Consider the following 24,249-nt stretch of genomic DNA (forward strand, 5'->3'; position numbering starts at 1 on the left):
CAGTGTCAGTTTGTGTTAATAATAGTTATTGACTTATCATGGCACATTCTTCTGGCAAGCGAGACCGAGCGGCAATTTGTAACTGGTTGCCTGTGACATGCATGCCTGCATCTCTATCTACTGCCTGCCTGCCATCTCCGTCTCTGTCTCTATCAGCTGTTGCCTTGGGCAACAAATTTTGCACAAATCAGCAGGAAAATTGCGCAAAATCAAGCAAATGAAAGGAAAAGCAAACCAAACCAAGCCACAGTCCCGAGTTAGAGCAAACAATATACCGCAGCATTTGCATTCTAAGCAACAGCGATCTGGCGGCAATTTGATTTCAATTTCAGAGTACTTGTACTCGTATCTGTATCTTGTATCTGTCCATGTATCGGTTAGTTACGCTTACAGATACACATTGCATGTTTGGGGCCAACTGCTGGGTTTTGGCCGCCTGCAAATTGTTTTGCCATCGGAGCACCAACGGAAACTGATCTCTGAACTACAGTCGCCTCTCGCTTCATTAGCCCCACCCCCACGCTACCACACCACCAGAGCCACTCGAGCCAATGTCAGACAGTCAAATTTCTTCATTAATAATACTGTCTATACGGACTGGTGGGGGGCTATTTAATCAATCCCTCGACCTGGCGCACACGCTCACTTCTCGGCCTGACCCATTTCGCGTACCAGGGCGAAAGATTATTTTATTTGCATTCAAAATGAGTTACATGTTAAACATTTAAATTCGTACACACCCACCAAAAGTCAGAACCCCAGAACCGTAGAGCCAGCCGCAAAGCCAAGGAACACGCCCCAAAGACCAGCCTCAAAAACTTACAGAAAAGATTGCCAAGAATATTCTGTGTGGCTGAAATTAATATTTCATACATGGACAACGTTTTGGGGTTTTTTTTTGTTCATAAAGAGTAAGTATAAATTGAGTTTGTTCAGGGCGTGACTGAATGTTTTATTCAAGTAAAACAAAGTGAAGAAGTTACCAGGGATTGATCACTTTTGAATGGAATATTCTGCCAAAGGAGAAGCACATTTTAAAGGGGTAACAACTTCTGACAAATGAGAACATCTGAAAAGCCATTTGGGAGTGTTTCCTTTTTTTAAATACTTTCCAAGGATCAATGAATTATTTTTCCATTAGCTTTATAGTGGTTATGCTCTGTGTATAATCCGTTGGAGAAGGTTCATCTTGGATCTTTTTTTATCAAGGCAGAGAAGCACAACAAATTGTCGCATGCGTAGGCCCATTTTTTGTAGCATTGCTCTTGAGGTTTTGAGGCTAATGTCGTCGTTTGCAGAATCCGGTTGTCCGGTGTCCGTTGCCAGAAGTGGAGGCAGAGGCAGAGGCAGAGGCAACTGTGCACAGCAGCAGACAGACTGGCAAAAGGCCCAACCCAAGCAAACCAGAGACTAAACAAAATAGGGCAGCGCCCCCAATTATTCCACGGGTGCCACACATGTGTGGCGCAGCTGCAACAGGAACTAAACAAAACTTTGGTTTTAATGCGCCTCGCTGGCCACAGCACAGAAGCAAAGCCCCCCCCCCCCACCGATCCGTTTATTGTTTGGGGCAATGATTTTCGATGCTGGAGCTCCGGGCCCATGGCTTCGTTAATTGCTGATCGTCATTCTGATGCATCGGTTGGGTTCTGATTCTAATATTAGCCTGGAAAATGCCTGAGCAAGTGAATGTACTGCGCATTCGAATGGTTTGGCTGAAGATCCTCTAATGGAAATGCCCGAAATGGCATTGCCATACATTAAGAATCAATAGAAAAGAAGTTATCAAGAAAATCAAACATTAAATGTACCTAAAGCGAATACGAATATAAATATGAATATGCCGAACTTTGGTTTGGTAAATAATCGCATGAAACTATACCAAAAGTGGAATGGAAAACAATGAGCTTGTACCGCTGAACTATTGGACTATTTGTTCCTAACGATTTGACGCTTTAATTGGGAACACTATATCATTGTATTGCTGTCGCTGGTCTGCTAATAGTGAGACTAAAACACTAAAAAACAACCCGGAGCATATATTTTGTTGACTTCCTCGAAAAGGGAGTGTCAAATATTGTGTGTATGGATACCCCAGAACTTTATTATTTGAAGCCCGAGCTGCTGTGGTTCGCTGCAGGGGTTCTTCAAAAAAAACAGCTAGTTCGTAGAGGATCTTCTGAAGAGCAACTGAAGAGCAAATTCGTATGTGCAGGGCAATGCACATACCCATCTCTGATGCCTCTCCCTCTTCCATTGATGCCGTTCTAATGTCAATAAATAGAACTACAGAATTATATCATACAATGACAGTATTTTCGTAAGCATTTCAATTAAAAATCTTTTTGAACACCTGGCTTCTGATCAGAATTAATGCACTTTGGAGTGCATACTTTTAGGATACATAGAAACTTGATTTGTGCCAGTATTATTAGCAATTTGCTCTACCCTAGAGGCAACAACTAAAACAAAATCAAAATGGTTAAATCAGTTTTAATTACATCTCAGTTTAGCATGGGAAAAGTGACAGCTTCTGTGTGGTTTAAAAAACTATAATGGATTATCGAACACACAGACAGTGGCAAATGTATATTCCCCTTTAAAATGGATTAATTGAATTTTAATTGAATGAGCAAAGCAGTTCGTGCGGAATGAATTTTGGCCGAGAATATTGCAGCGTGAGGATTCAATTCGCATTGGGGTGTCATTCGATTTGGTACAATGCAGTCCAAGCTAATATTCAGTGTTCTATTCGGAATATTTCTAACTTCTTTACTCGATTTGAATGTAAGCATATCCTGAACATTAGTGTGAAAGAAAGTGTGCACTAATGAGAGAGTTCGCAGGATGCTGTCGTTTTCAAGTTTACAAACTTCGCCTGCGAGAGCTACAACAAGTCCTGGTTCGTGTTCCACAACTGTCGTCTGAAGGCCGTCAGCCGAAACAAAGTGCTCCTCAATATGAATGGGACGGTGTTGCATCCGGCCACCCATATATCAGTTCAAGCCAAGCTGTATAAACGGGCCAGTGGCTATAAGCCATGGCTCTACGACCTTAGTTTTGATGCCTGTCAGTATATGCGAAGGCGCAGTGTGCCCGTTGCTTCTGTAGTCTACAGACTCTTCAAACAGTTTTCCAACATTAATCACACATGCCCCTACATGGTAAGATTACTCGGTTATTACTCATATATTTTTAACTCAAATTCACATTACAGGGTCCCCAGATATTAAAGGACTTTTATCTAAAACCCGAACTGCTGCGCCTTCCCATGCCAACGGGGGACTACTTATTGGCGGTAAAGTGGCTTTTCAACTTGAAGCCACAATTTGATACAAACGTGAGTTTTACATTCGTTGAGGACCTGCTGAAGAGCAAATAGTCAAGGCAATGACAATATTTCGAATAAACTCCATTCATTGTGTTGTAAAAATCCGTTTGTTTTTTAATGACACACAAATATTTATTATATGTGACTCATTTTATCATTGTAATGGGATTTAAATTGAGTATTCTTTCAAGCGGAAATGATCTATTCGTTTAGCACCATTCGGTCTAAAATTCAGCGTATTTCCAGCCGTTTACGACAGATAAAATATCGCAGGATAAAGTCACCTGCAAGGTTACGAACTTTATGTGATTAAGCTAAGTTTAAATCCAGGTTTGTGCTCCAAACATTGGATGTTAATGGGTACGATAATGTCTGGGATTTACCAAAGAGTTTACCAACATTAAGCACACCCGCCCCTACATCGAGGTTCCACTGTAGATGGATTCAAAATCATTTTGTAATCGAAAATAAACGACATACGGGGAAATGTAATTAGTGATTTTTTTGTGCGAAAAATCCACAGTGCACTGGGTATTGGGAAATCATTAGTCGTAGGACCAGCGTTGGTGGTACCATGTGGTCTAAGCTGCTCTTCGTTGCTCTCTTCGGACTTTTCCTAGCCGCCAAATTTGAAGTGAATGTAAATATCGCTGGAAGGAGAGTTAGCCCCATAAATTAACAAATATTCCACAGGATGCGGTGGTTTTCAGGTTTACAAACTTCGTCTGCGAGAGCTACAACAAGTCCTGGTTCGTCTTCCACAACTGTCGTCTGAAGGCCGTCAGCCGAAGCAAAGTGCTCCTCAATATGAATGGCACTCTACTACATTCTGTCGATAATGCAACGCTTCATGCCCAGATATTCAAGAAAGCCAACGGCTTCAAGCCGTGGGTTCTGGATGGAACCGTCGATGTTTGCCGATTTCTAAAGAAAGGCTACAATCCGTTTATCCAAATAGTGTTCAATCTTTTCAAGGGGTTTTCCAACATCAATCACACATGCCCGTTTGTGGTAAGTAATCGTTTAATTGAATATTCTTGGACTGAAATCTATGCTAATCCCCTCCTCAGGGTCCACAAATAGTGAAGGATTTCTATCTGCAGAACGAGCTGCTACGACTGCCCTTTCCCACCGGGGATTATATGTTGTCAATGCAGTGGTTCTTTCGCAATAAACCCCAATTCGATACAAATGTCAGTTTTAGCTATGTGGAGGATCTACTGAAAAGGAAAAACTAATTCAATTTACTTTTTAAAATGCAATTAAGAATTTATTGCTATTTATTTTGTATATTTGTTGTTCATCGAAAGGAAACTATAATGACTCGAATAGGTTATATAACGGCTGCCTGGCCTGGGACAGCGGATGCCCGTTGTCGGCTGAAAATGTTGCTACTAATGATTACACGTACTCCAACTTTTTGTACTCGTATGCCACATTTTTTTGTTCACTTCTGTTGCCACACAGATAATTGGGTTTGCAAAGCAACCGACTCGCAAGATCTTGAATGGAGATACAGATTCTTGTAGGCAAAACGTTGTTTGAATACTTCATTGGACATAACCTTTCTATTAGGTAATCTGTCTTACAAAACGCATTCCAGGGAGAAGTTCCTTAGCGTATTGCTTAGATAAACCTACCAGTTTGGGTCCAATAAAATTATTGTCAATGTTTCGAATAAAATCTGCAAGAGAAAAAATGAACACATTAGAATATATCAACGCAAAGAATGAATCGAAATAAAAAGTACATACAAATGTGGTTATAAATGTTGACTCTCCACAAAAGAAGAGCCCGTCTGGGGTTCACAAGCCTAAAGAGGCGCTAATGAAATTCTCAACATCCCGACATAGACATCAAGAAACAGCAAGAAATAAACCACAATCGATGGACGGATAAACAAAACCTAACTGCTCGCTGCTACCCAAAAGAATATCTCTCAAGCAAGCTACCAATTTAGGCACATGAACTCGGCTCACAAAGAAGAGAAGAGTAACAGATACAGATACAGTTAGCAGAGAAACAACATTCGGGGGAGGTGAGGAACGGGGGCGTGTGAGTGATTTCTATGGCTCTCCTAACGTAAGCGAGTATTCTCGAGGTCAGCCACTTTTGTTACGAGACAGACTCCCTCAGCCACCCATCCCCCATCCAGCTGTAGTCTCTCTCTCTCTCTCTCTCTCTCTCTCTGTTCTGAGACACTCTTGACCAACATATACTGCCATCAAGCCAGATCCTAAGACTCTGGCTCTGTCCGGTTTGCAGTCAATGCATTTGTATCTATGTTTGCAGCTTTGTATCTGCTGTTGCTGTTGCTGTTGCTTTTGCTGCCGTGTGGTTTTTACTTAATTTACTTTACTGTTATGTTTTTGCTTTCCGCTTGTTAGGCAAGAGCCATGCCAGTCAAGCCATCGACGTGTGTATAGGTGTGGACGTGTACGTGTGTGTGTGTGTGTGTTCTATGGTGCAATGGCCAACCATCCATCCATCCATACATCCATCCATCCATTGCTGGCTGCAATACACTTGACATTTGGTGTTGGGCGGTAGCAAAAGGCGTGGGTTGAATACACAAATAATTTCATAACCAATCCGTGCATTGCCGTACATACATGTGTACATATGTACCATACATAAATGTAATTTCAGAAATATCAAAGCATAATGCCAAAGGTTAATGCCAAACCGATTTGACCAACAAGCCACACAAAAACCCCAACTATTTTCACGTATTATATTTGTAGCTTATTTTTACAACATTTTATAATTTGTTGTGATTTGTTTGGTGTCGACGCCACGCGATTATGCAATGTTGGTCTCTTGGCCATTAAGTGTTTGGCTGGCCATTATCAACGCCATAAACAATTGGTGCAAGACCCAATCAGTAACACAACCGATTTTACAGATTTGATTTTTATTGGTACCATCACCATCACCCCTCTCTCTCTCTCTCTCACCTCAATATCTTTCGGATAGAAGTTGTAGGTTTACGAGCTGCGCTACGTAGCTCTCTGGCTGTGTCCCATAAACAAAGAGGACGCTTTGTGTCCCATTGACACAGATTGCAATTTATGAAATTTTATTGCTCTGCTTGTGTGAATGATCCAGCACGACCCAAATACGATCTAAGCCTTTGCAAATGGTTGGGTGTAAAATTAATAAGTTAAAAGTGTGTGTGAGGAATCATTGTTGGCATCAGAGAAGCTACGATTGGAATTTTGTAATACGAAACTGAAGATGCCTTAGCCAAGACATGCCTATCAAAGCTGAGTCTCACTGGCATGCAGCTGTTCCTACATTCTGTTTTCATATTGTGCTACATTAATTGATGGATATACTTCGAAGAATAATCTACATTCACAGTAGTTATCCTATAGTTAGTTACACACTTACAGTTAAAAACATTAAGCTTTAAGCTACTCAAATAATGCTTTAGGGAACTTTTGATTCGCTTCTCAAGTTAAAGCTGGACAAAACATTTACAGCATGTAATGGAGGATGGCACCGAACCGGAGAGGGATCGCTGTTTGCTAAGGCCATGGGGGAGACTAAGCAAACTGAGCTGAGAGCCCCACCATCTGGGGGTCTCTGAGAGACAAAAGGCGTGAAGCCTAAACCGATGATAAGTGCCTATAATGTCTATGAATATCCGGCTGCAGGCAGACACCAAGCGGAGGCTCAGAGCTTCGTTGCCGAACCAAAGTAGTAGACAAACAATGTCTCTCAAAGGATCCGCTTGGGGTCTGTCTGTCTGTCTGTCAGGCAAAAGGGTAAGGAACCATAATGACAACATGACATGCAAAGTTTTGTCAAAGCCCAGACACGGGCAAACAATGTACCGAGTCTTGTATGGGTGGATGTGCTTACAGATGTGGATGTATCTGAGGTATGGGGATGAAGATGAGACACTCTTTTGCAGACATAAGTAGCCAATGCGGCTGGATGCGGGCCTTAATCAACCTGTGTGAGAGAGAGAGACAGGAGGAGGAGTACCACTCGCAGCAGGAGCCGAGTGCTGTGTGCTGATTCTTTATTATTTTTTACATTTTTTGCGTTTAGCACGTTATATGAATAACTAATTGAGAGCGAACACCGCATGTGAGGTACATAATACATATACAGGGGCAGGAATGTGTCCAAATGCACTGAGAGAAATCAACGAGTATGATGTGAAACTTTCTTGTTTGAGATGGTACATGGTACAGCGCCTTGATGCTCAGCACAGCGAAAGAGAATGCTTGAGAATTGCAAAAATGATGTTTAACTAGTTTAGGGCTCCTTCCAGTGCACTGCATCCATTAGATACATGTGTAAACATGCTGTACAATATTCCTTGAGTCTGTGTCTGCGTATCCGTCTCTTGGTACACCTCCTGATGGGCAATGCCTGCCTGTTGAGGGCGTGCAACCATGACTGGGCATAACAGCAAAACGAAACGAAATCTTGGCTCAAAGAAGAAGTGGAGTAGGACAGCAGCAGAAGCAGAAGCGGCAGGCCATCATCTTGGTCTCTCTGTTCTCCATTCTCCGTTCGGTCTTCGATCCTCTCCACCACTCGATGCTAAACTGGTAGCACATTTCTTCTCGTACTTCTTTTTTTTCTTTAGGTCTGTGTCTTGGGGGCTGAGTCATCTTCAAGTCGTTGGCTGTTGGCTGTGTTTTGCATTAGGCCAAGTTCGATGACTAAGCAGAGACTTGATTCCTCTGGCTCCACTGTGGCTGTGGGGCCTACCGGCATAGCTTTAATGTGTGACGGCAGCTCCCAGATGGCAGGCAGCTTGATGGCTTGCAGATGCTGTCATCGACGTTACCTTACCCAATGCCTCAGTCTCAGTCTCAGTCTCAGTCTCTGCTTGTGCTTGAACTTGGTCGTGCGGCAATGATTTCATGGGTCATCTCTGAGATGAAATCTATTAAATGCCATTTTCCACTAATGGGTAGTTCCTACTTCAAATATTGCGCAAGTTTTCCTGCTACGATTTCCCCTCCATAATGTAGATTTCCCAACACTTGTTTCACTTTTTTTATCGCACATTAAATAAGCTCGTTAAAATCAAATGCATTTGTTAAATGTGCAAAACAGAAATAGAAACACACACAGATACACAAATGTATTTGCATTTGTATGTGTCTGAAGCAAACAAAAGATACTTTTTGTGTTCTTTTTTTTTCCATTTTCTCTTTGTTTCAAAGCCAATGCTTGCGAAACCGTGACACATGGCGAAGGCCAACAACAGATTTGAACAGACTAGACAGACGCTGATGCAGAGGATGATGCTGCTGCTGCTGATGATGATGATGATGATGAAGATGGTGTTTGAGCAATGCGCAAACAAAAATAAAACATGACAAACTAAGGGGAATAAGAAGCGGCACCACCAAAGAATGCAATTTACACTTGAAATCTCTTTCTGTACGACATGAGATGGTTGGATAGAAAATGCATTCTATGGCAATAAGGTTAATCCTTTTGTATAAATAAACTATTTATCATGCAATAACAATTTATAAATCAATATAAACAATTTTAGATTAAGTTTTAGAGATGAGCTATGGTATTGGGATTTTCTTACGCTGTTTCAAGCCGTCTTCTCTACGATAAATTTCCAACAATTAAGTGCAGTTTTAGAGCCACTGGCCTCTGTCACTAACTGCTGATTTGTTTAATTTGCATTCATTTCCACCATGCCACCTCATCGATGGCCCGGATTGCTTTGGCGTTGCCATATGGCCTATAATTTATGCTCGTTCGATCATTTGCCACACTCTTCCAGTTGCAGTTCCAGTTTCCAGTTTCCAGTCAAATTGCTGCTCAATCGAGATTTAATTTCAATTTCATTCGAATTCGCATTCGAATTCGAATTCTCTCTCCATCTCGCTCTCCCTCTACATGTCGCTCTTCCTCTCCATACACACATACACATGTAGTAGATACACTAAACACACAATTGCTCGTACGATATAGCAAGAGAATTCAATGAGTAGAATCAGCACAATGATCGTGCAAAATTAATTTCCCTTTAAGCTTTTATTTTGTTGTTGCTGCTCGGTTTGGTTCGCTTTTCGTTTGTTTGTTGCTCGTTGTTTTTGTTCTGTCCACCGAAGTGGAACAATTTTCGTTTCGCTTTTGCGTTTAGTGGGACAATCGATCGATGTTCTCTCAGGCTCACTCGTACAAGGCGATCGAAGACGGATAAGGGCATGATTTATGGAAAACCCAATGCAAAGGAATGTAATGGAAAAGATGCCAGGAGTCGTGTGCAAATACTTTTTAGTTGATGGGAAGAATCTTTTATAGCCATGCAAATATAACAAATATATTTTATATATCAAGTGGCTTTAAAATACCTTTCACGAAACAATCTTCCACTTTTGTGATCAACTATAAGACCTCTTGTCTTTTCTAAAGTAAAATATGCAAAAGCTCTGAAATTCATTATAAAGCAACTTCCCATTCAATCAGTTTCAAGTTCTTTTCTGATTACATCAACTCTAACTGCAGCTTAAAGGCTTCGTTCCCTACTCTTCCGACTCTTCTTCCCTTCTCACTCCAACGGCGCACAAATGTCATGCAAAATACCTTCGGCGAGAGCCAGCGAAGCATGCAACAGAGTCTAGCTCTTAAGTCACAAGTCACACGCACAACGCCCCGAAAAGGCGAAACTTTGTGCAACAATTGCAGTGGCACGAAGCAGGAGGAGGCGGAGGCGTTGGCGGCGGAGACTCGCCTCGACTCATGTGAACAATCTGGCAGTAAGGTCTAAGACTCTAGCGGTCTATTGTATTTGGAAATTAATCTTTATCTGTTGCCAACCTGCCACGTTATAAGCGAAAATCTCATAAGCTTTTAATTTTTCTCTTGGCGTTTTCGCTGCGGTCGCGTAATCAGGGTGTAACAATTACGCGTCTTGAATTGCCATAGATAGAGAGCGAGAGAGTGAGAGAGAGAGATACAAAGATACAAATGCAGCTATGGCTCCGACTCTGAAGCTGACTCTGCCGCGCCCCGTCACGTCTTACATGTTGGCCGTGCTTTTGCCTCTGTACGGGGTTTGGTTCTCATTCGAGCCAACAAACTCGTACTAGTATTCGTATTCGTATTCGTATTCGGACTCGTACTCGTACGAATATGCGAAATAATTTCAATTTTTGTATTGTAATTGTAGACTCTGGCTCTCAGGCTTCGTCATTCCCCGTCTATGTATCTGTATTTGTATCTGGAATGTGTGTTAGATTCTTACTTCATTTCAATTCTGTGGTTAAGCTTTGCATTTGATTGCCAGCGACTGGCTTCATGGCTAATTAAACGCCTTAAACTCGCCTTTTGGCTGGGCCCAACGCCATCTGTTGGCCGTCAATTCATAATGATTTCACATCGGATCGAGTCGAATCGCCTCGGATCGGATGGCTTGAAGGTATGTAATTTTCGCAAAATGAATGAAATTTTTGGTTTTAGAATGTTCAATCTAGCGATCCAGCGGCGAAGCGGTGAGCACTCGATGTCCAAATTATAAGTACCGCCAAGTACCGTTAATTTGGGTGTGGCACGAACAGTGTGGTGTGGGCCTGGGCCCACCCACCCACAAAATAAAATAAATGTGTGTGTGCCACAAGGAATGTTGTCTGCCTAATGGCTGTACTTATGGCCAAATTGGTCAAATGGCATTTTCAAATGGTGTTCACAAAGTATTTGCCAATTGATAAGCAATCGAAGCTAATGACAGGGCAGAGGGGAGTCTACGAAGAACAGTCCCACGCATTGTACTTAATGGGGATCTATGCGATGACCGATGAGGGATAAAGCTAGAGAGATTTGTAGAGGTCCAAAAGATGTAGAGACCTATGGCTGTTTATGATACTAAAATATGGAAACTAAGATGAAGATTTATTTATGACTGTTTTGTTGTACATAAAAGTAGCAGTACAAATTCTACGACTCCTCATTGTCGTTCTGTGCCCAAAGCACTGCTCAGCGCTTTCGGATGTGCGGAATATTCATTTAAAAACAAATAAGCAAGATACTTCTACTCTTATTAGCTGTCTAAGAGAAGCCCCAACACCTCAAGCAAACTTAAGACAATCAATAACCAATCGAGTCTAAGACCTAAGAATAAAGCCAACAAACGATCAGGCAGCCCAAAAAGCAATCTTCCAAAAACACACACCATATATCATTGGAAGTGTAACCTTCGAGGCAAACGAAACGAAACGAAACGAAATCGTTCTATAAGACACTCGCCCCCCCCAATCTCAATCGCAATTCGAGTCCCAATCCCACACTGCATGGGGGAGAGATTTGTGAACCCAAAAAGATGACAACGAATATGGCAATCATTCATTTAGCTGCCTGCCAAAGTCATTGCTAGACATTGCAGATACATATCTTGAGAGTAGACATTGTAGGTGAACGATAGATAGATGCTAACGAATCGAAAGGCAGACAAAGACTTGAGGCGCCACAGAAACAGAAACGGAGGCCGAGGCAGAGGCAGTGCAGAGGCGAGTATTATTATGAGAGAGAAAAAAGCTAACGGAAGAAAAAGCTGGCAGCAAAGTGTTGATAAATGAAGGAAATCAAAATGTAGAAAACAGAGAAAAACACGACGCCCACACGATGCACGGATCCACAGATCCACAGATCCACCGATCCACCGATCCCATATGCAATGCGGTTGCAGTTACAGTTGCAGATGCAGATACGGATGCAGAACTCGACTGAAACTAAGCATTGATGAAAATATATCATCAGAAGTATGGACAGGGGACGGGTGGGTATGGGTGGGTAGGGTAGGACAGGCAGACATAGGCATAGATCATTTTCCCGCGAGTTATTTTTAAACCCAGAGCACCACACACTGAGGAGTAGGAGGCTGGCACTACCTATGGCCTGCCATAGTTATTGTATCTGGTGGATGCGTTTAGAAGCTATGAGCCTGATTCTTTTGGATCTCTCTTTGTCTCTCTCTCTCTCTATCTGTCTCTATCTGTCTCTATCTGTATCTTTCGCTTTGTATGGTCTGGCCTGTCATTCTGATTTCGCTCGACATGTGTACGCACCGCATCTGAACTGACTTTCATCTGGTTGCATTTTGTGTATCTTGTATCTTGTATCTGGTATCTGGCATATCTCTCGCTGGCGTATCTCTGTACACATGTAACTATAACGCTTTGTTGAAAGGCAGACAGAGGGCCGGGACAGGGACAGGGACGGGGACTCAACACAACTCACATGTCAAATTAATTTCATTCAATTTAAATGCAATTTGACGCTGTTTCACTGCACTCGCAGCACTCGCTCTCGAACTATAAGTACCTCTGTATCTGTCAGGTATGCCAGATACTTGTGCGATACTAGTGCTGCCCCTTCAGCGCTGATTCAACGTTAATGATGCAATGCCCCGTGTGAGACAGCAAACTGTGCGTTTTATTTGTGATGCCTTTTGATTAACGACCCTTGGGCCTAACATTTCCCAAGGGGGACTCTGTAAGCTCGAGAAGAAAGTATAATTCTGCATAGTCGGACATCAGCTCACCTCTTGAAATGGTCGTGACGGAGGAGGGATACTGTGGTCGCGGTAGCTGTATTACTCGTTGGGATCTGCAAAGACAAAGAAACGAAAACCAATACAATATTAATTCATCTTCATAATTTCTTTCAGTGTAACATGTAACTTAAATCCACAGAACATTCATTAAAGATCGTTCTGCACCTGCAGCCAAAGTTTTCAATTAAGGAAACTGGCAGCAGGCAGCAGGCAGCAGGCAGCAGGCAGCAGGCCTTAAGCACTAATAAAACTTCTTCGGAGTGCTTCCGAGAGGCGTTAGCTAAGCCACTCCCCATGGGGGACATTAACCGCTAAAGACATTCGATAATCATTTGGGGGCCAATCAAAGTCAGACAGAAATCGGGAAAGAAATAACTCATTAAAATATATTTATGTAGAAATCTGTGGTTAAATTATGAACACGGAATATTTATACTCATTTATGATGGAGTTGAGTTTATTCAACTCCCAAAGAACCAACTGCAAAAGTGTATCTTAGTGGCATTCAGTGTCCAGTGTGGTAATGAGGCTAACTTTGCTCACCGTTCCACTTACAACTGTCCAACAACTGGCATTATCATCCGATTTTGTCATTGTTTAGAAAGAAAATTTTCTTTTTCTCTGGCCGGCAAATGAGCGCAAACAAATGAAAATTGTAGAAAACTCTTCACACTTCAGTGTGAAAATTCTACGGTTACTTTTTTGTTTGGTTCAAGATGATCTAACGCCCCGAACCAGAGAGAGAATGGGGTAAGATCGTGACTGCCACTAGAGAACGGAGGGGGCAAAAGTGGGTTAACAGTGGCACACGGTGGCGGATGGAAATCTTTTTTTGTGGTCTCTTCCGATAGATGTGCAGATAGTTGTAACGGCTGTTACGCGGCGAATATATTTGAGCTTTGTGGAGAGATTATCTAATTATGATGTACGCGATACATACAGAAATTTTATTTGCTAAAGAATCTGTTTTTCGTACAAAATCTACCCGATGTAGAATTGATAAAATAGATCAATCCTTTCCTTTACACTTCCTTTAGTTATGCAACGAACTTCTTGCCAATAATCCTACAAATAATCTCATAACTCACACTCTTAAAACCCCTTTTTGATGTACTCGTATAGCCCCGTAATCAAAAAATATCTACCAATTTGGCCAAACTTATTTATCATTTCTTTTCTGTGTTTGCTCCACTTTTTCTTCGGTGGCTCCACACATCATCACCCGAACGAAGCAGGGGAAAATACAAAAACTTTCATAACTTTGCATGGATATTGTATAACAACAAAAGCAAATCTGAGCATGCACCGAAATGTATTTACAGCTACGAGAGTGTGGTATAAAATTATGAAATGGGAAACACACTCCAAATGGGTAGATGAATGGCCAGATGGATGGATGGTGTTTGAGCATTAAATTGACAAAATACACCATCAATTATCAGGAGGAAAGGGGCGCATCTATGTGTGCATGTGTTTCGGTTTATAATGGATCATCAATGTCGTTAAACTCTGCAGCAGTTTCTCCGATTTATATATTGTGTTTTTTTTTTTAACAGTTTTGTTCAAGACAAAATTATGATAATTTGGTTTTAATTTTATGTGTGGCATTGGGATTAACATACATATTGTGTGAATTTTTGTTTACCTATTAGGAGGGTATTATATATGTAAAGACGTACATATAAATATGCATAAGAAGTGATCTCTGAAATGGCAAAAGAATAAACATAAACGATAATTTTATTTCTTTACGCGTATTTCTCATTTCTAACTCCAAGCACAAGGCTAGTCAATACGCTTCAAAATTCCTTATTCTATTGCTCTTGGAGCACCTCGACTCTCGCTCTTTGTCAAAATGTGTGGAACATAAAGAATAGAGAACGGAACGAATGCTCTACCTTGCCTTTGCGTACATTTTAAATGGAAAATTAATGACCACAAATAAACAACGAACGTATTAACAGATTTGCTAATTTTTTGTTTACTTTATCGTAAAAGTGTATTTCTCCAACATTTTCAATGTCATTTCTCTGTTGAGAATATATTTCATGCAATTTTGGTTTATTTTTAAGCCCTGACGCTGGCGGCGACCCTGAGATGTGAAAGTGTTGTGGAAAATTTGAAGCAAGAAAATCGGACAACTACGCATATATTTGGCACATTTCTGTCACATTATCAGCTCACATTTATTTATAACCATTATACGCCCCCTTGGCCCTGAACTGAAAGCTGAAAATTCATTCATTGGACAAAAAGTAAATAAAATACGCTCGCTGGGCTCGCTCGCTCGTATTTTTGCAGCTGTCTTTCGGCCTGTTCTCGCTTCCCTTTTCGCTGTTGTGTAAACATTTTCGCGCTTTTGGTTTTCTTTTCCTTAGCGCTTAATTAATAAATTGCGTTTATGTGTTTGCCTTCCCCCACCCAGCTAGCTGGAGGATGCAAAGAAAGAAAAGGCCTACCGAGCGATTGTGTTTACAATTCCATAAAGTCCGAGGCGCAGTTCTTAATACGTAGCAATCCGGCGTACATTCAGCGCATAAACACAATTTCACACTCCAAAACGACAGAGCGAAATGGAGAATGGAGAATGTGGAGGGTTTCGCTGGTTCTCTCTCTCTCTCTCTCTCTCTCTCTCTCTATCGTTTTCTTGTGAATATTTACGTTTCGCAAAATGTGAAAGGCGCAAGATTGTGGCTACGTTTTCTTTCTAAAGATTTTTCTTAGCTATTTTGCATTGTTTATAAAGCGCTAATAATACATTTCTCTGGTTCTCGGGTTCTCTGTAGAAAGCAGTCCGTATTGATGATTGACTGCTCGGTTAGTCCTTCGACAAAAACCCAATCAAAGCAGGTGTCTTCTATTATCTCTAATAAAAAAACATTCCCCATAGAGATTGGCTTTCATCTCTCTCTCTCTCTCTCTCGCCCAATCATTCTTGCTATTTCCATGCTTTATTTTAGAGCAAAATCCCGGTTTAAAGGCCAACCGCTTGCCTCTGCCACCATCCATTCCACTCCACCTAATTTGCCATATAATTTACAGTTTGTCTATAATTTATGCACATGCATAATTGATACGGGGGCCAGGTTCAGAGACAACTCAAAGATTCTGTAGCCTAATCCGAAACGATTACTGCGCCCGATTAGCATTTGTATATAATTTCGCAATCAAGTTCAACATTCGGACAGCCAGCGAAAGAACGAGTTCTATAACTTATTTTGATTACATAATAAAATAACAAATGCCGCAGACAATTTGGCTACTAAAAAAAAAACACTTGTGCAAACATTTGGGACTGTTTTTGAAACTTCTCGATTCCGAAATGAATCAGACAGCGCCTCAGAGACATGCCTCATTTGTCGGATATAGATTCTGGTATAGGATCAATGAAAGCAAACAATGAAGGCAAAACAGCTGCAGGGAAGCACACAAGTATTTGCAGTATATTTTGTCATGTTCAAAGCATCTCGATTCGATGTGCAATTTAATTATAGAACTAATCTAACACAACACACAGTCTGCGAGCATTTGTTATTATTCATTTGAAAAGCAACAGCAACAGCAACAGCAACACAAATCACGGAGATGACATAAGCTATTCCGCTGTATTCCTGACTAAATTGTGATTTTCGATTCAATAGAAATCAAATTGTGCGGCCACACTGGCCACACGCTGGCAGTGTGTTGTCCCTGGCACTAATAACAGAACACAAAACAAAAGTTTAGTTTGCATGTTTTCCGCTGCTGTTTCTGCATTTTCTGCATTGCAAAATGCAAAACAATAGACTACACTACCGTGAAATCATTCAAAATACAACGAACGCAGTGCAGTGCCTGCGCCGAAACTTGATGATAATTGTGTGTGCAAGCCAACAATGGCAACACTGGCAGCACACGATCACGCACTGATTTTGCGCATTTTATTTGATATTTTTTTCCTGCCATCAATTTTTATTGGAATCGGTAAGCATTGCTTTTTATGGAGGGGAGAGGCACGCTTCGAAATGAAACTATAAATCGATGGAAGCTGTCTTTCGCTTTACCAATTTTTTCAAAATATAAATACAAGTAGTTGGACTCAGTTCTACTCAGTTTTACTGTACTACGGAGAGCCACATTTTCTGCTTTAAAAAATCTACACCAAAATCGAGTTTCTTTTCTCAATTGTGTCTGGCTGCCAGTGTTGCCCTATCAACAAATAATAAAGAAAAGGCACCGCCAAGTGTCACCATACTAAGCCATGTTTATGGTGCTCTTTGGCTCCCCGACTCCACTCCAATCCACTCCACTCCACTCCAGCACCATCTCTTTCGTTGCGAGTGCCATTGGCTTTGTGGCCTGCCACAGCTTCGATAAGGCCAAATGCAGCAACATTGTTGCTACGATTATGGTGATGGTTGCTGTTGCTGTTGCTGTTGCTGCTGCTGCAGCCACGGCTTGTAGTCATTATAGTTTCTTGTTTATTTTCTGTCATCATCAGTTTTTCGGTTGTTTTGACTGCTATGCTGCGATGCGACCATCATCAACATCACGAACTTCCACTGTACATTGTATGTATGTACGGGAGTGTATCCGAACACAGTCAGAGCATTGAACCCTTGCCGAATGCCGAATGCCGAAAGTGATTGTTCGGGAGACCGGAGATGCTGCCGGAGAGATGGGAAATGCGAAATGGTAGACGACTGGCAGAGGCCAAGCCGAAGCTGAATGATTTCTATTGTTAAAAACTTGTGCTGTGATCATCCATGTGCATTATTTATACCAATTTATGACACGACAATGATGTTTGAGCATTTGATTAGCGCGAAGAAAATAGCAACGGCAAACAAATGAAGAAAACTTCAATAGCTTCAGGCAAAAGCAACGAGCCGGAGGCCCCTAATTGACAGGCGCCAAAGCATTGATCGTTAAGCCATTGGGACCCCCCCATCGAACACTCTCTCTATACTCCAATAGTCACTGAGTTACTTACGCTTTTAGTGCGTGCAAACAACAGACACAACGGTGTGGTGGACACACCGAAATTCCTAGAACTAAAAGCAAAACCTCTTTCAAATTAAAAGACTTGAACAATATGTTTTCCCTTCGCTCTCTTTTTTGTTCTTGTATTCATTTTTTGTGTTGCTGCCATTTGTTGTTGTTGAACCGAAAACAAGGCAAAGAACTATTTAATGGTCTATGTAGCCGGCTATGGGAGTACCAGGTAATTGCATTTATTTGGTTTATTCTTTTAAAATATTTTATTTAATGAAAAGTAACCTTTGTCTTCTGTGCAATCTTCTACACAAGATAAACACCTAACCCATACACTCTCTTCTCATGCAGGGTACCACAACAAAAGAATCCATTAGGCCCGAACCAACGATCCGTCAGAGCCAGAGCCAAACACTAACCGGAAGTTTACCAAAGTTGACAGTTGATCGTGTTTTTATGTGCAGACAACAGCAACAGTTCTCTCACTCGCTCTCTGTCTCTTTTTGTATGGTTCAGTCAAATCAGTCAGGCATATAGAACATTGACATATCGTCGCAGCATGCCACAGAAAAAGCAGACAACAACAACGGAAAAAGTGGGTTGGCGGCAGAGCAGAGGGAGAGGCAGAGGCAGAGGCAGAAAGGAAAGGCATATCGATATGCAAAAAGCAAAAACAAATAACCACAAGCTAAGAGAGGGAGAGGGAGAGGGAGATTGCGGGACCTTCCACCAAAAGCGGAACTTTGCTGGGATGGGATGGGATGGTGGAGGTAACCCAAGACACAGGCAACACACAGCGAAATCGGAAAAATACTCAAGATGGACGGGGGCACAAACGATGGCAGACAAAAGCGCATAAGTTTCCGTTGACCGTTAATTAAAGCCACAAAAGACAGTAGCAGCAGCAGCAGCAGCAGCATGGCCCAAAACAGACACAGGGACAGACAGACATATGGGAACATACTCGTAAATTTGTTAGCGCCTTGACACAGCTGCATGGCATTAGAAAACTGCAACGTCAACGGCCAAAAGCAAAAGCAAAATCAAAAACCACAGACGGAAAAGCTGCAACGGCGGCACGCGCTCCAATTGGCCCAAAATGAAACCTGGGATAGGGTAGGTGGCATGGGAACACGTTGCATGCAACGTTTGGGCAACGCCTCCATCAAGGTTGCACCAAAAGCAATCTTGCGTCGGCGGCGCCGCTAACTGTTTGATTTAAGGATCAGGCGGCATTCGCTCTGCGGACTAGAAAGTTCATTGAATTGAAAGATTCTAAGGAATATGGGAATACCCTGGATCAATATTTATTCATAAATATTCATATTTCGATACATTTATTCATACAGATGTTCGGTGGAAAGTTGGATACGGGTATGGGAAATTGATGACCTTATTCTGGCTACACTTAATTATGAACAGAAAGCACCCAACAAAAACAGGGTATGCAAAAATCATGCTTGAGGAGAACGTTTTTGGCGGCAGCTGTGCCACAATTTATGTTAAATATTGCACAGCCGGCAGGCAGCAAAACTGCAACAAATATAACAAAAAAGAGAGTTGAACGTTGAACGTTGAATGCTGCACAGCCGCAAGAGATGTCAGCTGCTGCTGCAGCACTGTTGTGCCATGGATGATGCTGCCCCGATGCCACATGGCGTTTGCAACATAACACGCATATGGAGGAGAAATTGTGCCAATTTGTTTGTTGCCTTTGTTGCGGTTAATGCTGCTGCTGCAAAGGCAAAAGGCGGCAGGCCACAAGAAGTGTCTATATGGCGGCATTATTGATGATGACAGAAATGTGTCGTTTGTGGAAAGCCTTTTCTAAGCGCGCGCAGCTGTGCCACTCGTTGCCATGAACCTCAGCCAGCACGAAGTTTGAGGCCAAGCCAGAGCGCAAGTTCACGAGGAACAAGAGCGACCCTCCTCCACGCAGAGCCGCTCCAACCAGTTGTTGATTAAGCTAAATGCGACTGGAGGATCGAATCGCAGTGGATCCTCATCGTGCATGGGCATGGGCTTGGGCTGGTTGGCAATATTTATGCCATGCATTAATTTTCATGTCTAAAAGGGCTTAAGCCGCACAGACGGAATGACCTTGTGCGTAAATTTTAATCAGCACATCCTTAAAAAAATAAATGAAAAGAAACTAAAAAGCGACTGGACGGGTCTGCCTGATGCGTGATGGAGGATTCGTGACTCATGCGTTCAACGCCAAACATCAGAAATGATGTACAGACAGGTTAAGATATTCTTGCATGCGGAAGAGGGAGCATCACTTTGATGGACAGACAGACACAATTGGGTTACTCTTTCTCATTCTGCTTCTCCGCCTCCTGCTTCCCTCTGCCATTGCAATTCCATTTGGCAACCAATGATATCATCTTTCAGCCAACTTTATGCTGATGCTGCGATGCTGATGGGGAGAGGAGATTCTTTAGAAAACCAAACAAGTAAGAACTTCAAGCTAAAAAGCAGAGACGCTCGCCCACATGGAGAACGACTTTGTCTTCATTGTCATACTCATCCTCATCATCAGAAACAGCTACAGATACAGATACAGATACAGCGATGTGATATACAAATTAGCAAATTGTTATTTTTATAATTTAATTGAAATGCCAACGAGCCAAAAAACAACAACAAAGCATCAAAAAATCTTTAAGCCAAGAGCCAAAGAAAAGATAAAATTCCCCCACGAGTCACAGGGACAGCAACAATTAATGCAAAAAGAGAGACGCGGCAGAGGCAGAGGCAGCGGCAGCGACAGCATTACAAAAAATTAACATGATAATCTTTTACTTCTGCTGTCTCTCCTCTCGTGGATTTAGCACTTTTACCGTTCGTTGCGTCTCTCCCGTGCTCATACAGAGAACCAAACAAGCACCAACCACCATCCCCCCGCATTGACAAATTTTTGTGCTCTGCTCTAGATATTATTTCGCATTTGTACACACTGGCTAAAGGAACACACTCTTACTCTATTTTTGGTCAATTGATTGAGTTTCATCCAAATTGAAAAGACCACCACAAAGATTCCAGATCTCCACTTGGACTTTATTCAATTTGAGCATCTGCCAAGATAAATGTTTCCCCAACCGCACGAAGCTAAAGCCAGAAAATAATAAAATCTGCATGCGAGAGTGAGAAATGCAGAGGAAACCCAAACCCAAGCCTTGCGTCTGTCTTGTCAACTTGCATATAAATTTCATTTGGCCAAAAAGAAAAAAAGATTAAGAAGTTAATAAGCGCCATTGCGGTTTAACGTGACCCGAATTCGCCTTTAAGCCTTTACTTAAATGCAAGAAAGATACTCTCGGCAGCTGTCAAAACGTTTACCATACCGCAAAACACAATACAGACGGGGCAGGGCAGACAGACAGACAGACAAACGTTGTAGGTAAGTGCAAGAACTCTTTTTCTTATCGAGCTCATCAAGACAACACTCAACGCCTGTAGCCCAGGGATCCCAATTCCAAGTTGGAACACTCTCCGAAGAAAGGCAGATTATATAATCTTCTGGCCGCAGCCGAAACTCCGGCAGCAGCCCCAAAGAGTGGGCCGCAACCACAACAAAATTATTGTATATTACAACGAGTGGCAGGGGGAGGCAGAGGAGCAATATGCGTGGGAATCGGAGTTGGGAAATGTTCAAATGTTTACAATATACAAAGTAGAAGAAAAAATAATCATAAAGAAACAAGTAATAATGCCAGGCAGGTCTCCTCGGGGGCAACACAGCAACAACAGCAACAAATGAAGTTGAACAATTTTTCGCTACTGTTTTGTACCGCGAGAAGTGGAGTGGAGTGGAGTGGAGTGTAAAGTGCCACCTGAAGAGGAGCCAAGAGTAGCAAAGTCATCATCAGCGAGTTTTGTGGTCGTCATCATCACCATAGCTGTACGAAGCTACTGCTACTCCTCCTTCTCCTCTTTCTAAGCATATTCCATCATCAGATTCCTGTAGGTGTTCTTCTCCTCTACCCTCTATTATCGCATAATCTCCTTCGACCTCCTTCTGCTACTGTTCCCTTGGAGACGACAACGACTTTTGACCGTGAAATATTATACGAGTGTCGTACCTCATTTCGTGGGCATGCATTATTAATATTTTAATTAAGAATTTGGGGAGTTTTGGGAGAGAAATAAACTGGAAAATGTTCTTCAAGAAGAAAGGGCAAATGAATAACCTTTGAAAATTCGTCTTTAAATGGGGAAAAAATCTATTTAGCTTTCCCGCCTATAACCACTATGAAGAAAACATGTTTCCAGTGTAATACTCTCACAGAGTAGCTTAGCAATACTTTAAAAGAGCTACTAGCTCTATCCCAGTGCAATGCGAACACGAAATAAGTTTGTATAAAATCTTAAGGTACATTAAGGTAGATTTCCCACATAACTTTTCTACACAATTTCAACAACAAAACAGTCGATTCCATCATTAGTTCTACCTTGAACAGTGGCCACCATTCAACAGGCATTCTGCTGTTTGGAACATGCTTGGAACTTGGTCAATTAACATGTTACCTTTCTTTTTGTGTTTCCTGTGCATGTTCTGGGGGGGCAAACTACAACGTTGCCAACGTTGCCCAAACGACAAGAATAACCTCTTCCGTTGAAACCACCAAAACCACCAAGTAAAAGGGCCTAAAATTTCTAAGAAAAAGTTTACAAGGCTGTGGCTCGTTTGCTTTGGAAATTGGTTTCTCTTGTGGGGTGATCGCATAATAATAAAGCTTCAGCTCCAGGGCTCAAAACAAAATGCTAAACATTGACAAAAAAAAAGAACGCAAAGAATAAAAGAATCAAGAAATGGCTCTGCTGATGAGTGTCTATTCAAAAAGTTTGTACAATTATGATTGTCTCTTCGGCGGCTCTCCAACCTGTCCCACATGTCCATCAAATGTTTTCTTCACAAGTTGACTTTCAAAACACGTGTCGCCTCGGTCGAAAAACGAATTACGAGTATTATCATGCATATCATATCATATCATAATCTAAAAGTAAACCCGTGAATATGTCATTTGTGGACATATTTAAATGCCCAACTCGTAAATCTATAGAAAGTCCATGTAAAGGGTTTCACGAAAGAGGGCGAACACACAACCAGCCAGACAAAATTATTGACCTGCTGAGCGTTTTACGATTTGACAAAAGACAAGCATGGCCAGGTATGGGCCATAAAATATATTCACATAAAAAAAGAAAACTTAAATGAGATCTAGACAGTCTTTAAAGAACCCCAACCCCATCCCATGGCTGCGGAAACCATGGATTATGGTCAGAAATGCTTATGTATATAGTTGGGTTGAAGCTAAACATTCTTTCGGGTTTCGCTAGTGCACGTTTCCGATCTGATCTGGCAAATTCCGACTCCCCAGAGGAAAGTAAAAGAAAAGCGCCATAAATTCAGTTGTCCCAAAATGTCTTAGCGCCCCAAAAGGAGGAAAATAAAGCAAGAAAATTTAGCTTCGTTTCGAGAAGAATTCCTGTCGTCTGGCTCCCAAGACAGGCAGCTCTATCTCTCTCTCTCTACAAATATGTTGGATATATATAGAATGGATCTACGCATACACGCGCAAACAAATATATATATATCTACATAGTATATATAATTATATAGAACCTATTTTCATCTAATTTCTTTCATTTCTATCCACATGCCTTGCTCTATTTCTGTGGGGCGCAGCATTTTTAGCGCTGTCCTCTTCTGTCGTCGTCTGTCGCCGTCGTCTTCCTCTTTTATAACTCAATTTTCATTGCATTTCTTTCACTCTCTCTCTCCACTCTGTTCAGTCTCCAACGTTCGTTCTTATTTCCCCTTCTGTTCTGCTCCATTTTCGTGGGCTTTGTTTTCGTTTACGCATTGTCTGGCAAACATTAAAACGAAATCAACGAAATAAAAGCTTTTATTGTTTGGGCCAAATATTTAGACATAAGTATACATATATTTTGCATTCCTTTTTTTCCACCACACTTCACTAATTTAAATTGTATGCTCTATAAAATATTTCGATTCCACTTGCCATAAATTATCGCGGGGGCACCGTCACTGTTCACGCACTTTGAACCGGCGCCTGCCACTGCAGGCAGTGCCTCGATATAGAAAACTTTATATTTGGATTACAACTGGAGCGCATAAAAGTCGGATCATCTGATTTATAGCAGGTGGTTAAATCCAGAGGGGTCTACAAGTGGTGGTTCATGCTGATGCTTATTGGGGAAATCAAAGTCAGCTCTCTGATCCATTCGCTGATCGCTCAGTTGGTACGTCTTTTATACACACAACTTTTATTTTTGCTTCTTAATTGTCACATCCTTTAATAATGATAAAACTGAGTGTCACCGCTGTCGGTCTCTCTCTCTCTCTCTTTCTGTAAATCGTTCTTTCAACTAT

At 41.7% G+C, this 24,249-nt stretch overlaps 3 protein-coding genes across 7 annotated transcripts in view; 2 read left to right on the top strand and 1 right to left on the bottom strand.

Moving 5' to 3' along the window:
- The window catches only part of LOC117585761 (uncharacterized protein CG43427), a 56,126-nt gene that overhangs the window by 19,498 nt on the left and 12,379 nt on the right, over positions 1–24,249 (bottom strand). For all 5 annotated transcript variants that reach the window (XM_034275418.1, XM_034275417.1, XM_034275419.1 and 2 more), the window contains exons 4-5: positions 12,864–12,928; positions 4,972–5,015 (exon numbers count right to left, since the gene is read on the bottom strand). The gene's annotated coding sequence lies outside the window, so the exon portion shown is untranslated. The remainder of the gene's footprint in view (positions 1–4,971; positions 5,016–12,863; positions 12,929–24,249) is intronic.
- LOC117585429 lies at positions 2,722–3,382 on the top strand. The gene is made up of 3 exons (XM_034274904.1): positions 2,722–2,787; positions 2,847–3,164; positions 3,218–3,382. The coding sequence occupies exons 1-3, from the start codon at positions 2,722–2,724 to the stop codon at positions 3,380–3,382; spliced, it is 549 nt and encodes a 182-aa protein (XP_034130795.1).
- On the top strand, positions 3,906–4,569 carry LOC117585431. The gene is made up of 3 exons (XM_034274905.1): positions 3,906–3,971; positions 4,025–4,342; positions 4,402–4,569. Exons 1-3 carry the CDS (start codon positions 3,906–3,908, stop codon positions 4,567–4,569), a joined length of 552 nt encoding a protein of 183 aa, XP_034130796.1.

The sequence above is a fragment of the Drosophila guanche genome, unplaced genomic scaffold (assembly GCF_900245975.1).
Source record: "Drosophila guanche unplaced genomic scaffold, DGUA_6, whole genome shotgun sequence".
NCBI classification, from domain to species: Eukaryota; Metazoa; Arthropoda; class Insecta; order Diptera; family Drosophilidae; genus Drosophila; species Drosophila guanche.

What these genes read in the sequence shown, in the direction of transcription:
- LOC117585431 (XM_034274905.1), top strand. Translation starts at nt 3,906, where the DNA reads ATGTGGTCTAAGCTGCTCTTCGTTGCTCTCTTCGGACTTTTCCTAGCC. An exon ending in CCGCCAAATTTGAAGTGAAT is followed by an intron (nt 3,972 to 4,024) that starts GTAAATATCGCT and finishes AATATTCCACAG; the next exon opens with GATGCGGTGGTTTTCAGGTT. An exon ending in ATCACACATGCCCGTTTGTG is followed by an intron (nt 4,343 to 4,401) that starts GTAAGTAATCGT and finishes TCCCCTCCTCAG; the next exon opens with GGTCCACAAATAGTGAAGGA.
- LOC117585429 (XM_034274904.1), top strand. Translation starts at nt 2,722, where the DNA reads ATGCAGTCCAAGCTAATATTCAGTGTTCTATTCGGAATATTTCTAACT. An exon ending in CTTCTTTACTCGATTTGAAT is followed by an intron (nt 2,788 to 2,846) that starts GTAAGCATATCC and finishes GAGAGTTCGCAG; the next exon opens with GATGCTGTCGTTTTCAAGTT. An exon ending in ATCACACATGCCCCTACATG is followed by an intron (nt 3,165 to 3,217) that starts GTAAGATTACTC and finishes TTCACATTACAG; the next exon opens with GGTCCCCAGATATTAAAGGA.